This window comes from Lepidochelys olivacea (genome assembly GCF_965140295.1).
Source record: "Lepidochelys olivacea isolate rLepOli2 genome assembly, chromosome: 4".
Lineage (NCBI taxonomy): Eukaryota > Metazoa > Chordata > Testudines > Cheloniidae > Lepidochelys > Lepidochelys olivacea.
Genome location: NC_140414.1, coordinates 147,137,022 through 147,153,390, shown reverse-complemented (window position 1 = coordinate 147,153,390; position 16,369 = coordinate 147,137,022). Strand labels below are relative to the sequence as shown.

At 48.8% G+C, this 16,369-nt stretch overlaps 1 protein-coding gene across 1 annotated transcript in view; it reads left to right on the top strand.

The window, feature by feature from the left end:
* The window catches only part of VAX2 (ventral anterior homeobox 2), a 50,350-nt gene extending 35,255 nt beyond the window's left edge, over positions 1–15,095 (top strand). The window contains exon 3 of the mRNA XM_084627149.1: positions 14,350–15,095. Within this exon, the coding sequence (XP_084483275.1) occupies positions 14,350–14,832 (483 nt within the window). The 3' untranslated portion in view covers positions 14,833–15,095. The remainder of the gene's footprint in view (positions 1–14,349) is intronic.
* Positions 15,096–16,369: the final 1,274 nt, after the last annotated feature.

Below are 16,369 nucleotides of genomic sequence, written 5' to 3'. Positions count from 1 at the left end.
TTACCAGGCATGATCTTGACCCAGTCCTTGAATTATAACCAGTTAGGAGGCCTTTTTTTGGGGACTGATTTAGTCTTTTCTGTCTCTTTTTCATACCCTTTCCCATCAACGTTTGTTGTTATAGGTTGTGACAGCTTATAAACTTTCACTCACTTTTTACAGTTAAACTCACAATTATGGTAAATTTGTAGGTTCAATTATCACAACAGTAACTTGTTCAAGGTCACACTGTGGGTCAGTTTCAGAGCTGGGAACCAGGTTCCCCATCACCCCATCCACTGCTGTATCCATTGGGCCATGCTTCTTCCCTTGCATTTGTAAGTTAGATTTGCGTGGATTTGAATAACTCTTGTGGGACGCAAAGTGCTTGTTTATCTGCTCATTAGTATCTCTGTTGGGGAAGCCAATCCTTCCACTAGAATATTTCTGTGGGTCACCAGGTTTAGCATTAAGAGATCTCACCTTGTCTGAATGGCTTTCTGGGCCATCCAGTTACTCGGTGAGTATTTTGGCAAAGAGGTGATGACTGACATGGCTAAGTTTTAGCAAATTCCTGAAAGCTCACTCGTCAGAGTTGAGGTCCTTTGTCAGTGATCAGAACCTGAGTGATATAACCTCCCACATACTGAGATTTGATGTGGGCAGCTGCCATTCCACATCCTTGTATTTGTTCACTTTGAAACCGCCATGAAATCAGAGTAGTAACAAACTAGCAGTAAAGTCAAACAAGTCCTGTCTTTGCCATGGTCTGTCTAGAATCTCCATGACCCTTGCTTGGCTCTTTTATTGGCTGTATTCTTCAGAAGCGGTGACGTACCACAATGAGCGAAGAGTCTGTTATCTAAGCACGCAGTCCAGACTGGAGCAAAATATCTCTTGCCCTTTGCTCGCATTTGTTAATACCTACATGAGGGTCATGTATTTCAGAGTTCCAGAGATTTTAAGACCATAAAGGACCATTGTAATTATCTAGTCTGACCTCCTGTATAACATGGGTAGGGCTTCTGATTTTAGGGTTTAACCCATGAACACTATTAAAACATCCCCAATATAAAATAAAATAAAATAACAATTCAGTGTTTATCCAAAAAGCAGCGGAAAAGCACCTCAGATGGTTTTGGTATCTAAGGGCTTGTCTACATGGAGCAGTAATGCAGATTCCAGGGGTGTGATTTCTAAAGCACACTAACATGTTGCTCATTAATTGGTCTGTGTAGACCCTGCTGGTGCACACTAGAGGTTCCCTAGTGTGCTTTAATATAGTGCTGTTTGAAAGAGTACTATGTTAAAACGCACAAGGGAACGTTATAAAGAGATTACTCATTAGCGTATATACTTTTGTAATGAGCAGTGTGTATAATATGCATTAGTTAGTACAGCATATACAAAGAGAGAGCCCTGACATCTACATAAAACTCAAACATTGCTAAAAATAAACCCTGAAAAATGAAATTAATAAATCCTGAGTGACAGAAGCCTCAAACACAGGCCATAAGTCTGGCTGAGCTAGAGCATACCTTTTAGAAAAATATCTAATCTTGAAGAGATGGAGACTCCACCATATTCCAAGGTCCATGGTTCCAGTGCTTAATCACCCCCAGTGTTAAAACTCTACACCTTATTTCTAATTTCAATTTATCTAGCTTGAGCTTCCAGCCCTTGGGTCTCATTCTGGCTTAGTCTGCTAAATTAAAGAGCCCTCTACAATCAGAAATTTCTTTCCTATGTTGGTGCTGTAGACTGTAGTCAAGTCACCTCTTAACCTTTGGATACACTAAATAGATGGAGCTTCTGACGTCTCTCACTGTAAGGCAGGTTTTCCAGACCTCGAATCATTCTTGTAGATCTTTTCTGAACCATTTGCAACCAGTCAGTGTCCCTTTTGAAGTGGGGACAACAGAATTGAACACAACACCCAGTAGTGGCCATATATATAGATAATACCACCTCCCTACTCCTTCTCAATATTCCCTTGCTTATGTATCCAAGGATCATGTCAACCTTCTTAATCACAGCACCGCATTGGGAGCTCATGTTCAGTTGATTATCTACTATGACCTCTATGACCTTTTCAGAGTCATTGCTGTCCAGGATAGAGTCCCCCATCCTGTAAGTGTGACCTACATTCTTTGCTGTTAGATATGTGACCTTGCATTTGGCCATATTCAAATAGATGCTGTTTGTTCCCATCATACTGTATGATCCAGATTGCTCTGTATAAGTGACCTGTCCTCATCATTATTTTCCTTCACTCATCTGTGTGTCATTTGCAAACTTGACCAGCAATGATTTTATATTTTTTCCGGATCATTGTTAAAGATATTGAATAACAGTGGGCTAGGAACTGATCCCTGTAGGGCCCCAGTAGAAACGTCCCCACTGGATGATATTCCCCAGTTACAATTACTTCTTGAGATCTATCAGTTAGACGGTTTTTAATCCATTTAATATGGGAGGCATTGATTGTGCATAGTGCTAATATTTTAATTATTTGGGACTAAACTAAATTATTGGGGCCCTTACAGAAATATGTCTGTAAGGTCAACGCAGTTACTTTTCTCAACCAAACTTATCATCTTATCAAAGAACAATATGAAGTTTTTTGACAAGACCTATTTTCCACAACACCATGTTGGTTAGCATGAATGATGTGACCATCCTTTAATTCTTTATTGTGTGAGGGTTCAAAAAAGAACTAGATAAGTTCATGGAGGATAGATCCATCAATGGCTTTTAGCCAGGATGGGCAGGGATGGTGTCTCTACCCTCTGTTTGCCAGAAGCTGGGAATGGGAGACGGGGGAAGGATCACTTGCTGATTCCCTGTTCTGTTCATTCCCTCTGGGGCACCTGGCACTGGCCACTGTCGGAAGACAGGACACTGGGCTAGATGGACCCTTGGTCTGACCCAGTCTGGCCGTTCTCATGTTCTTATGTGAGTCCGATATCAGCCATTCCACATTTCTGTCTGAGATCGATATCAGGCTAACTGGCCTATATTTAACAGAGTCATCCCCATTTATCCTTTTAAATATTGTCACATTGGCTGTTTTCCCAGTCCTCTGGACCCCTCCCCCCACAGTGTTCCCAGCTATGCAAAACTGGGTCTCAGTATATGAAATTCATATTAATCAGTATCACTTTCAGCTAATATTGATCTACTTATTACACTTGCTCAGGGTGTCTGCTATGTGTACTATTATTATTAATTATTTATATTACATTAGTGCCTGGGGGCCCCAACTGAGCTCCATCTATCTGTCTATCTTAGATACTTATCTGACCCCATTCTGGTAATATCTGAGGACCTCACAATCTTTAATGTATTTATCCTCACAACGCCCCTGTGCGGTGGGGAAAGATCAAGACCTCATTGTGCCAGGCTTTGTACAAACACCTAATGAGAGACCGTCCCTGCCCTGAAGAGCTCACAGACAAAATGAACCAGACAGACAAAGTCTGGGAGGGGAAACTGAGGCACAGAGCAGGAAAGTGACTGGCCCTAGGTCACCCAGCAGCTCAGTTGCTTAGTTGGAAATAGAACCCAGGTTTCCTGAGTTCCTGTTTATTGCTGTGTCCATGCTGTCTCCCCATACTATTATTTATATTGTTGTTTTGTGGCAACACCTAGAGAGGATGGGGAACAATTTTACCTGATTTCTATTGCACGTGGGCCAGACTCTCAGATGCAGTGCAGCTGCTTTGTGTCAAGTCCCTGGCAGCTGGCTGTAGAGGTAGCCCATCTGGACCAGAGAGGATCACTCCATGTGAGGGGACCCTCCGACAGCATAGAGACTATTGCGCCCTGTCTTGCTGTCAGTGGAACAGGGGAAAGGGGTGGAGCCAGCGCTAAGGGGGCGTGGCCTGGATGCCCCTGTGCCACGCCTATCCCCAGCTGCGGCTTTGGCATTTGAACACTCCCATACATACCTCTTCTGATTGAACTTACGAGAGTTGAACACAGTGACCATGGTCTCCCTTTTGCTCGTTCCTGCCTGCCTGGCTTAGGGATCCCCAGACAGACTTCAGTGGCCGACCTCCAGGGACCCATGTCCTTCATGAGACGCACCTGTAGGCAATGCAACGGGCCGAGTGCAATCATACGGTTTTCAAAGTGATAGGCCGACAATCGCAGCTTGTCTGCTGATATCGGTCTGCCCAGTGCCAGACAGGGTCAACCCCCTGCCGTCCCCTGGGGGAGCATATTGCCTGTCCGTCGGTTTAGAGTCGAGGTTTGTCAAAGAGTTCGTCATCCCTTGCAAATCTCTGCAGATTGCAGAGCAGACCTTTCAACCACGCCTCTTGATCATCAATGGAGCTGGCTCCTCTCAGCTCCCGTCCAGAATGCAGGTCATTCTAGAGTGCGGTCACTGGGCATGCATGCAGCTTGAGCAGACATACCTGAGCTAGCTTTAATCCAGCTCGCTTGGGCCACAGAGCAGTGAGGCTGTGGCCCCAGGAACTTCAGAGTGGGTGGTACAAGCCCACATGGAGCCCTGGGGCTAAGCCCTGAGACAGCTGGGTGAGAGTGGTCCTGGCCTCAGAAGTGAGCAAAATACAGAGATGGGTGACACCTAGGTATTGTCGACCTCTGGGACAGTGTCTCAGTGCTTCCCCCCAAGTGGCTTCAGGAACAGGGCGACAGAACAGAGCTGGGGGGCGGTATTCAGTGAAAGTCATTGTCAGGGGGGCAATTAACTTCCCCCTGTGCCTTTGGAAATTTGCTACAGGAGAACAGTCTGGTAGCAGAGGAGAGGCTGCCCATGACAACACTGAGTGTGGGCCTACAGGTAGGGTCTCTTCCAGCTTGGTGCTTTGCATGGGATAGGATTCACTCCAACTTAGATGGGCCCGATCCTCAGCAGGGGTCAATCAGTCCAACTCCCCGCAAGGCAAAGGAGTTGTGTCACCCCAGCTGCAGATATGGCCAGAATGGCCAAATGGGGCATTATCTCAGGCCCCTGACTCGGAACACGAGTTGTCTAACTTTGCATGCCACAGCACTCGTCCCACAGCGGGAACTGGGAACGCTTTTGCTTCTGAGATCTTACCTGATGGTATCAGTATTATTTTTTGTATTACAGCAGCACTTGGAAGCAGCAAGGGGGATCAGAGGCCCACTGTGCCAGGCCCTGTACAGATTCATAGAAGCCAAGACCAGAAGGGACCACTGTGATCATTTAGACTGACCTCCTGTATAACACAGGCCGGAGAACTGCCCTGAATTCATTCCTAGTGCAGAGCTTTTCGAAAAACAGCCTGTCTTGATTTTAAAATTGCCAGTGATGGAGAATCCGCCACAGCCCTGGGTAAATTGTTCCAATGGTTAATTACTCTCACTGTTAAAAATGTACCCCTTTATATCCAGTCTGAATTTGTCCAGCTTCGGCTTCCAGCCATTGGATCATGTCAGACCTTTCTCTGCTAGATTGAAGAGCCCGTTGTTACATATTTGTTCCCCAGGTAGATATTAATAGATACTCAGCAAGGAGCAGTTCCCACCCCGCAGAGCATATATTCTCAGCAGACATGACAGGCAAAGGGAGCTACAATCCCTGTTTCACAGATGGGGAGCTGACTTCCAAGTGGAAGACCTGGCAGCTGAACACTCCCGATTCCCCATTCAGTGCCTTAAGCACCAGACCCGGCTTCCATGGCTTGCCTCAGATAACAGGCATATTTTATTTAAATTGCATGGAGAAATGCACATCCAGACTGGATCTGGCTTTTCATCTGCAGCTGTAGAATTACACCAATATATGGGTTTTACCTTTTCAGTAGCTCTCCTCGGTATTACTAAATTCAACTCTTACTTCACCTGCTGGATTTTTTTCTTGGTGGGTTAGAGTTACTGGTTTGTCTGTTTGGGTGCAAATCTAGAGATGCTTCATTGAAGTTTAACCAGGATCAGAATGCAGACTTTAAAATCGTGTTCTTCTTCCCTAAATCCTAAGTGTTCTCTGACATCCAAGAATTCTCCTTGCTATGTCTACACTTTCCATTGGCAGTTACCAGTAAACATCTTTTTAACTAACTGCATAAGTAAGCAGGTTTCCAGGTGGTTTATGTGCATTTACTTTGTAGAAAATTATTGGCCCAGTTCCCCTAAAGAGGTACGATTTTTAAAAGCAATTGTCAGAGTTTGTTGTCTTTATATGGATATTTTAGAGCTTGACTATGAAACAAGTTTTGCCTTTGAATTCCATACCATTTCCTTAGCTACGGTGTGCTACGTCTTCCTTGGAAAAACACTGTGCCGTGTTCCAGTCCCTACCTTAACGGCTACAGCTCTGCCATGAATGCTTCGCACCATCCACCCCTCTGAACCCATAACAAGAAGGAAATTTGTATCTCTGTGTCTTTTAAGCGTGCACCTTTAATGGCAAGACATGCCTTGGAAACAGAATTTTTCTTTTCAGTAGCATTAATGACAAATCTGACCTGATGCTGGGCAAATGTTTTTCTCATCTCAACGGCACTGAGTGCACTGGAATTATTCGCTTTTCAGGAAACCTTTTATTCCTCTTCCGAACAGCTGATTCTTTTTGAGAAAGTGCCAGATGTTAGCAAGCTGTTTACTCTGTGCAAAGTCATGTAGAGCTCGCTGTGCATTCCGCTGGCTCTGTAGTTATCCACGGGTTCAGGAGAAATGAGATTCTTGAAGCAGTGTATCAAAACTTATCTGGCCCCCTTATCATCGTATCTGAGCAGCTCCCACTCTTTAATGTACTGATCCTCACTGCAGCCCCACCGTGCAATTATCCCCATTGTACAGAGGAGAAAACTGAGACTAACTGAGACTGAGACTAAGACTGAGACTAACTGAGACTAAGCCCAAGGTCATGCAGAAAGTCTACGGTGGAGCCGGGAATTCAGCTAGGTCTCCCAAGAGCCAAACTAGTATCCTAACCAATGGACCATCCTTCCTCTTCTACTGAACCATCCATCCACCCGTCGCATGGACCCAGGGCCTTCCACACACACGGCTCTCTGCCCAATATCTTGCAGATCTAGACCTCTGTGTAGCCGTGACTTAAATATTTGTGTGAAAAAATCTATTTCCGCATCTCCAATCACCTTGGCATGTAAGCACCATTTACCAGCCCAGACCTTGTGCATGGCAAAGTCTGAGCTGGAATTTTCCATGGGCTTTTGCTCGAGGGTTATAGCTGATTCAGAACAATATCCCTTTTTAAAGAATTGCTACAGGGTGGTTGCCTGGATTGCAGGGACTGAGTTCTGTAGGGATTAGTCTGAGCTGATGTTGATGGAACAAAGATTATAAAGTCAGGGACAAGTGTCATACCTGAGTATGTGCTGTGTTTGGGGATGCAATGAGAGCCTTTGGTGAGGGATGAAGCGCTGATTCCGAGAGGGGCATATGTTCTTTATTTGGGAAGTTTCATTTGAAGCCCATAGAGGCTGCTCAAGGCTCGGCGCAATCTAGGAGATCAGAAGTGGGTTCTGCTTGATTGAAACATAGACATTTCCGCACCAGATCAGATCAGGGGTCCATCTGGTTCAGTAATCTGTCTCCAGCACTGACCAGCACCAGCCAGCTGAGATGAAGCCCTTTCATTCTGGACAGTTATGAAGTCATATGCTGATGGGGGAAGTTTCTTACGAGCTAGAGTTGACTGGGAAATGATTTTTTCCCCTGTGAAATATTCATGGAGTCATAGATTGGAGTCATCGAGTCTGACCTCCTGTACAACACAGGCCAGAGAACTTCCCCACAATAATCCTTAGAGACGAGCTTTTTGAAAAACATCCAAGTCCCATGAAACCAAAACCCAAACCAATTGTTACGTTTGTTTCCATCAAAAATTATCTCTGAAATTTGGCAGGTTTTCATTGAAAAACTCAAAATGCTGAGAATCATTGCCATTGAAAATGGAGCATTTGGGGGTTAAAACAGAAAAGTTTTGATTTTCAGTAGCCAAAAATTGGGAAAAAAAAGTCTATTTGGTGTTTTCAGCAAATTTTTGACAAAAATGGACATTTTTTCCCACAGAAATATCCATTATGTCAAAAAAAAAATGTTGATGGAAATCTTCTACCAGCTCTAACCCTAACATTAGCTCTTCAGAAGATTCGGCATTATCTGAGGCATGAGGGCTGACATCCTGTAAAGTTTTTACTCTAACTCATATGCCAGATATTATTTTTATCCACATGGGGCTTTGCTTTCAAAAGATCACGGCTCCCACCACTAGAGTTCCCAGAGAATGACGACTCTGTTTCATGACAACTTTCGAGGTTTAGAGATTTGATTTTGTTCTGCGCTGGAATGAAACCGAAACCTTTCAGACATTTCAACGAAACAGAATTGTGTCAAAATGTCTTGGGTTGGGATCAAAAAAGTTCAGTTTTCTCTCTCTCTCTGGAGGTGACCAGAGAGTTCACCCTGAACCTCAGAAACCTTCCCATCAAAAACGTTGTTAATTTTGAGATCTTCCCATGAAACATTTCTGCTTTGACGAGACAGCATTGTTTCCTGTGAAAAAACGTTTAATCAAAAAACGGGACCAAAAGAAGTGGCCAGATGGTCAAACCAGGTCAACAGGCCCAGTGCATGATGGGTGCTGACTCTGAGCACTTTTAAAACCTGACCCCACTTGTGGGTACCAAGAGCTTGATGTTCTGACTCCGGATCTCTTTTGTAAGTCTGCCCCTAAATAGCTCATTCTTTTTATATCCTATTAATTTGTAGGGGTGGGTGAATTATTCATAGCAAACCGCTTGTCTAATGGAGCCCTCTTTGTGCGTTGTCTGTCCACTGATCACAGTTTTGACAGTCCTCTCTCTCTTCTGTCTCTCTGTCCATATGGAGCATAGACCCTTCCCCACTGCCTTCCATCTTTGGTCTCCTGCTGCAGCCTTAGCTTCTTCCCATTTTGACAGTACTGTTGACATTATAATAACTACGCTGTTACCCACTATCTTCTTCTGAATCCATCCTATCATTCCCAAGTTATTTTTTAGCAACCTTGTACATTGTTCAGAGGTCTCCATTGAACTGTTTGCAACGATAGCCAGGTGTTTCCCCTCGGGGGTTCCAGTTAATTTAGAACCCAGCGACACAGCTGGTCAGTTCTGTGTGGATTGCTTTGCTCCTGTCGATACAGAATCTCAGCTGCTACTGGCTTGCCCATTCCCCTGGCTTTGTGAACCTTTCCTGGAGTGCCTTCCGATCCTTCTCAGATCTGATTGACCCACATCATTCATGTAATCAAGAATCTATTTATAGTGTTACAAATCCCTGGCCCAGAGGACTTCACAGGTATCTCTATGCTGTGTATACACCTTGGCCTCTCTGGACTTTACAGTGATAGAACGCCGATCCTTCTGTGCCCAGTACGGAGCTTCCCCTTAGCTAGACAAACAGGGCATTTGCCTTTGTATTGTCCTTGACAACAAACTGATTTACAAGCCCTATATCACAGTGAAACTGGTTTGGTGAACACCACAAAAGTAGGAGCATAGGGAAAGGGCAGGCCAGTGGTTAGCATGCTAGCCTGCAGCTTTGAAGGTGTGAGTTCAATTCCTACCTCTACCACAGCCTCCTTGGTAAGTCATTCAGGCCTAGATTTGTAAAGGAGATTTAGGAGCTCAAATCTCATTGACAGTCAGTCCATTTAGATTCCTAAGGGCTTAAATCTCTTTAAAAAATGAGCTTTAAGCTCTTAAATTGGTTAGGTGTTGTGACACTGTGTGCAGCAATGCCCTAGTACTTTTACAAATCTGGCCTTAGGCTCTCTCTGTGCCTCAGTTTCCCATGTTGGCAATCTCAAACCTCAGACCCCAGTTCAGTAAGGGATTCTCTGAGGCTTGTGAACCTTGCAGGGAAACCTGGAACCAGCAGATGGGGTTGGCATCAAACCCAAGAGGTGTTTGTAGCTTGACACAAAAGGAGGTGAAACTTGACAGAGTGTGCCTTGCACTGAAAACTCAGAGCAGTGCTCAGTGCAAAACCCAAAGGCAAAGTCTGCACACAGCCCTGGGTAGTAAACCTGGGCTTTGCTTGGGCAGACCCTTCGCCCCCTGCCAGCTGCAGTCTGGCTACACCCCATGAGCTCCTGGACTGTGCCAGGAATAGCCACATGTTGAAGAGTTTGCTGAAGAGCGCCGCTTTGTTAAGGTAGGGTGAGCTCAACCGCGCTGCTTGGGAAGTGCACAGTTTAGGTCGGGTTTCCTCGTGACGCCAAGCTGGTGGTTGCAGGGTCCTGGCTTGAGGCTGAAAGGTTTACACACAACAACGGGCAGAAGGAGGGATGATCTACACTGCAGCGGGGAGTGTGCCTCCCAATCTGGGGAGACAGACGAGGACTAGCTCCGCCCCACCTAGCGCGCTAAAACGTTGCGGCACGGGCAGTGGCATGGACTAGCCACCTGAGCATTGGGGGGAGGGATCGCTCAGTGGTTTGAGCATTGGCCTGCAAAACCCAGGGTTGTGAGTTCAATCCTTGAGGGGGCCATTTAGGGATCTGGGGCAAAAATTGGGGCGTGGTCCTGCTTTGAGCAGGGGGTTGGCCAAGATGCCCTCCTGAGGTCCCTTCCAGCCCTGATCTTCTAGGATTCTGTGACCCGGGGGACCAGGCGGGCTTGTACTCGGACAGCCAGCCTTGTGCTGACGCTAGCCCCAGGCCAGCGGGCATGGGTCTGTCCACCTGGGCGTGGAAGCTCGCCCGCGGCTGCAGGGTAGACACACCCAGCGTGCTACTGGAAGGTTATCCAGAGTCAGAACACATGGAAGGCTGTCGCTTCGTTACTGAAAGTTTAGCTCAGCCAAGCCCTTTTGTTACTGTGGGGTTGTGTGAGCCAGGCTGGCCCTGCCGGAGAAAAGAGCGCGGAAACTTTGTATTTATACACTGAAATGTACAAGACCTTTTTAAACAGTGACATTTGATGGAAGCTTGGGCACCCCAGCTTCTGGTTGCATCCCTTTCAGTCCTGTTGTCTACAGGGCTTTTTCCCCTCTTTGGTAGAGGGGACATCAACCACCATCTAGCCAGTTCAAAGAACGGATAACCAGGCTGGGCAGGGATGGTGTCCCTAGCCTCTGTTTGCCAGAAGCTGGGAATGGGCGACAGGGGACGGATCACTTGCTGATTCCCTGTTCTGTTCATTCCCTCTGGGGCACCTGGCACTGTCCACTGTCGGGAGACAGGATTCTGGGCTAGATGGACCTTTGGTCTGACCCAGTCTGGCCCTTCTTATGTAGATACATGCCTCTGAATCTGCCTCCTAACAGAAGGAAAAGAGATGACTGAGCCAGACACATGGCTTGGGAAGAAACCACTTCCCTTCCACCACATACTCTACTATGAGCCCTGGCCATGCCCTGCCTCTGGCCTATTAATCAGGGTGGATAAAAACAGGTTTGTTTTTTTAAAAAAAAAAAGACGCTAAGTCCATGTAAGTTAAGTTATATAACTGCTTTAATAAATATAGCAAGATATGGTGTATCCTCCTGGTTTGCAAAAAGAAGCACCACGTTCAGTATAAAAGCTCTATTTCATTAAAATCGTCGTGTTTTAATGGTTACCAACCAATGAATAAACCTGGTTTTAGGAAAATAACTAAAAAGCACAAATGCAAAGATCAATAGAAACAAAGGTTTCCTGTTTGCTGATTTAAATCAGGGTTAAAATGGGTGATTTAAATCACTTCTTCGATCTAAATCCACTCACCCTGCTATTAATGGGAGCAGTGAATGTAAATCGCCAGGCGCAAGGAATGAGCTGCTTAGATCTTTAATTACCCCCTTGCTTCCTTATCTGTAAGTTTGTCCAGTCCCAAGCAGTGCTGGGCTCCCACTGAATTCAACAGGAGTGTATCCGGACACTCAGCAACTTGCAGGACTGGGCTCCCTGTGGGTTTCACGCTGGCGAGAGGGGCAGGATTGAGAGCCCTGGGAAATGAAACCCACTAGTTATCCCCAGGAAGGACAGAGTGTGGGGCATGATGCGCCCTCCCCCACAGCCCAACTAAAGTATCTCCTTGCCCCGACTCAGAGGAACCAAGCCTGGGGGGCCAGAAGGGGCTCAGTATCTGGGGCCTATTCAGTTTGTCTCCTGAGCCCCCCGTTCCCACCCCTGTTTATCCCCAGTGCTGCTTAGAAATGGGGAGGGTCCTGCCCTGCCCCGAGAAGGAAATTCTCCAAGAAGCTCTTGCTTTGTGGGCAAGGGCACTCAGGAACCAGGGCCGATCCCAATGAATCGAGGGGAATTTCCCCCTCCCCAGGTTGCCGTGCCCTCTCCACCCCCCTAGCCCCTCGCTGATCCCAGGGATTATGCCGCTGGCGCCAGAAGGAGGCGCTTTTCTCCCAGAGATCTCAGTGCAGCTCCAAACTGGCCATTAGGCGGTCCTAAGGAGGGGCAGCAGGTGGGTGCCCTTCACCCACCTGCTGGTCCTTCAGGTGAGCTTTGGACCTCCACAGTGCGGTTCATGAGGTCCTGTCCCAGCAGTTATAGCCTCTGTCCACAGCCTGGCGCCGTTCAGCCCAGAGGGTATTGTATACAGGGTTTGCCTAACAGTGGCCAATGGATGTTGCTTTGATAGAAGTTACAGGCCCCAGCATGCATCAGACTGTGCTATACCATGGGAGAGGGTTTTCCCTCCTGACCCCAGCTGGTCTGCTGCCCAGGAGCACGAGGATCTGGAGCCCCTGCCTTAGCCGGTGTCACTGCAGATGCTATTCCTGCCGTATAAATCTCCCAGCCTTTCTCCAAGCCTGCTAAGCCACTTGCCGTGCTATTACCTTGGGGGAGGGTCCAAGACCGGCTCCTTGCCCGTGGTCCGGCAGCTCAGCGCAGCAGGCCTGTGGTGTCAATGGGTGCGTGAGGGCTGCAGGTTATGAGGACGCGAGTCATTGCTGGCGCGGTTCCTCAATGACATGGGTGAGTGAGACGCTCACTGCTCTCAGTGCTAGAATTTAAACACGCAGTTGAGGTCTACAGTTTGACTTTCCGTCCGTCCATCCGTCCGTCCGTCCATCCATCCGTCTGTCCCCACACATACCCCTGCCTCTTCCATCTCATCTATCTCCCTATACAGACCCCTCCCTTATCTGTCTGGCTTTCCATCTCATCTCTCTTCCTGGCATCTCAGTACCCCCCTCTCGCTCTGTCGCGCTTCTCTTTCAGGGGCACAGTCAAGTGGGTCCTCGGCCCTTTGGCGTCTAGGCGGGGAGCTCAGAGCAGGCCGAGGGTTGGCCACAGGTCAGAAGCAGAGAGGCAGGAGGTGCTGGTTACTCTGGGGTGGCTGGGCTGCCTGGTTTGGGAGGGAAAACAGAGACTTGGGATTTCCAAGGGCAAGTGTCATCCAGGGGTTGGAGGAAGAGCCTCTGTTTTTGGTGTATCTGTAACCCACTGAGCCTTAACTCAGCCCCGCTCCTTATTTCACTGAGAGGAGGTGATGTGCTGAGAGCTTCCACGTCCCCAGAGTCCAGCCAAGTCCAAACCGGGGATCTGGTTCATAGATTTTAAGGTCAGCAGATGCTGTTATGACCTGCTGAACACAGGCCAGTGAATGCCACACCCGGATTCCTTCCTCAAGCCCATATCTTGTGGTTGAGCTAGAGTGTGTCTTAGAAAGAGACGACAATCTTGATTTGGACAGTCCCTGATGGAGAATCTGCCACGTCCCTTGGCATGGCCTGTGACAGGGCACATGGTCAGCTACAGGGGTCGGTTCCAGATCTGGAAGCAGATCCACCAGAGCTTGGGGCTGCTCCGAGGTCTGGTTTGACCCCATCGCTCTCTCTCGCTCTTTCTATCAGGCCATTGCATTGCACTCTGGGTAAATGTGCGGAGCGGCTCATGGGATCCCTCCCCCAGAGAGCTTGGGTCTAAAGGGACGATGGACACAGCCCAATGGGCAGCCCAAACGCAGCCTGGGGAGAGTAGATCTGCTGTATCCATTTATCCCTCCATCTGCTACGTCCCTCCCTTGAGCCATGGGCTCCATGTAGCCAGGGCATCTTCTCCCCAGAAGGGACACAGCATTTGCCAGGGAGGGTCTGTCGCTCCAGATTTCGCTGTCCCCTGGTGGCTGGAGGCACCCCATTGTTGCTCTGGCTCCTGGGAAGGTGACTGGGTGGGTGAATCCATTTGCTCTAGGATGTTTAACACATTGTGGCTGTGTCTTTCTCTCTCCTTTCCCATTCCCTCCTTTTCTCTCCCTCCTTCCCTCTCTTCCTTCTGCCTTTCTTGCTCTTTCTTCTTTCCCTGCTTCCCGTTGCGTGCTCTATCCCCATCCTGCCTCTCCCCTCTCTCCTCCATCACCCTGTTTGGCTCTCTTTTCCACTTCGGCTGCACTCTGTCTGCCTCCCCCCCCTCCCGCCCAGGTGAAAGTCTGGTTCCAGAACCGGCGCACCAAGCAGAAGAAGGACCAGAGCAGGGACTCTGAGAAACGCTCGTCCTCCACCTCCGAATCCTTCGCCACGTGTAACATCCTCCGGCTCCTGGAACAAGGGAGACTTTTGTCCGTGCCGGCCCCTTCCAACTTGCTCTCTCCGAACTCGAATCCCATCGGGAGCCCTGCCGGGAACGGAGCCAGCCGGGCTCCCTCCGGCACCACCTCACCCGGGCTGAGCAGGAGTGGAAACAGCCCTCCGGGGACTGGAGCCTTCCGCCTGCAGGTCCCGTCTCTAGCATCCTCCTCTTCCTCACCCCGGCTCCCTGCCACCGCGCTCTGTTTCAGCGGCCCGCTCCTGGGAAGCCTGCATGAGCTACCCAGCGGCTATGGGCTGGGGACCTCTGCCTTTGAGCCTTACACGCGGGCGGAGAGGAGAGACAGTCCGATCCCCAGCAAGAAGCCGAGCCTTTAACTAAAACCCAGGGTCAAAATCGTTCCCCGCGCCATGTCTCCCACCTGGGGCTGGTCTTTTGCCTGTGGACTCTCAAAGGCCGGCGAACAAATGCCCAGGTGACTTGCGTGTGACTGTGTGTCCCATATACACCCTGCCTGACGTGCCCGACTCACTGGGGTTCCCCGGGGAGACGCAGGGGAAAGCACAGCTGGTGGGCCTCGCCCCATCTCAGATTGCTCGGGGGTCAAATGCGCCCTGCTTCAGGGTGCCAGCCAGGTAGTATTTATACACAGATGCTCTGTCTCTTGCCATCAGAGCCAGGGTGGGGAGTGAGGGTCGGGGGAAGCTTTGCTGGCACCATGTGTTTTATTCTGCCTTTGTTTGCCAATGATCCTCGCACCCGAGCAAAGCGCCACGGAGTGAGACCGCGCGGTTGCTGTCTGATCTGTTTGATTGCAGGCTCCAGAAATTACCCAGTACCCTGGATGTGGAGCCAGACCTGGACGGAGGCCAAGTGGGACAGGAAGTGCCAGGCAGCTAAAGCCAATCCCGGATTTTATAATGGGGGGTTGTGATGTTACAATATTCAGGGGCGGGGTGTGACTTGGGAAGAGCAGATCCCCACTCCTGCGTGTTGATTAGAGAGGCAGTGTGATCTCGTGGTTAGAGCAGAGACATGGGAGTCAGGGCTCCTGGGTGCTATTCCTGGATCTGCCTCTGGGCAAGTCCCCATTCTGTGCCTCAGTTTCCCCATCTGTAAAGAACTTTGTGCTCCTTTGTTTAGGTGGCTTGGGGGAGTTTGGGGAGCCCCTAGCAGGAGGGGGAGGCTCAGAGTCTAGTCTCTTTGATCTTGCCTTAATCTGTCCCTGTTGCACATGGGGTCAGCACTACCCTCCCTTGGTTTGTTAATCCCATCAACATAGGGGGGGTGTGGTTGAAGGAGGAAGCAGGCACCTCAAGCATAATGAGGACTGTACATACAGGCTGGCGTTGGTGCTTTCAGTCCCTCTCTCCCCCCCACACAAGCACTTTTGGCACAGAGAAGAGTGGGACTCAGAGAGCCCCTTGCCTGGATCCCAGCCCCTCTCACCTTTCTCCAGCGCCGCGCACATGCCGGGCCTGGGGGCCTCTGGCAGCTCTTCTGCAGCGGTGCAAAGACAGGTTCCAGAGCAGCAGCTTTAAGGATGGACCTGACCGAAATCATTGCATCCCCCCCCAGCCCCAAAAGGGTTGTCTGGTGTTTGGAGCAGCGGCCGTTGGCTTTTGACAGGGTATATACAGCACTGACAGCTTGCCCAGATGGGAAATTAATGGGGAGCCCTACAGACTGTACACAGCTGCTTAACAAACGAACTATGGATAGTCACCGATTTATGTATCACACCAACACCCCAATGTCCATGCCCACTTGCCAAGCAGGATAATAAACACAGCTCCCAGGACGGCTGCCAGCCTGGACAATGTGGCTGCTAGAAAACACGGCTATGCAGGGATGTTAACTAACGTGACTCATGTTTTTACGGCTTTTCTACTAGGGACATGGGAAAAGAGCCCA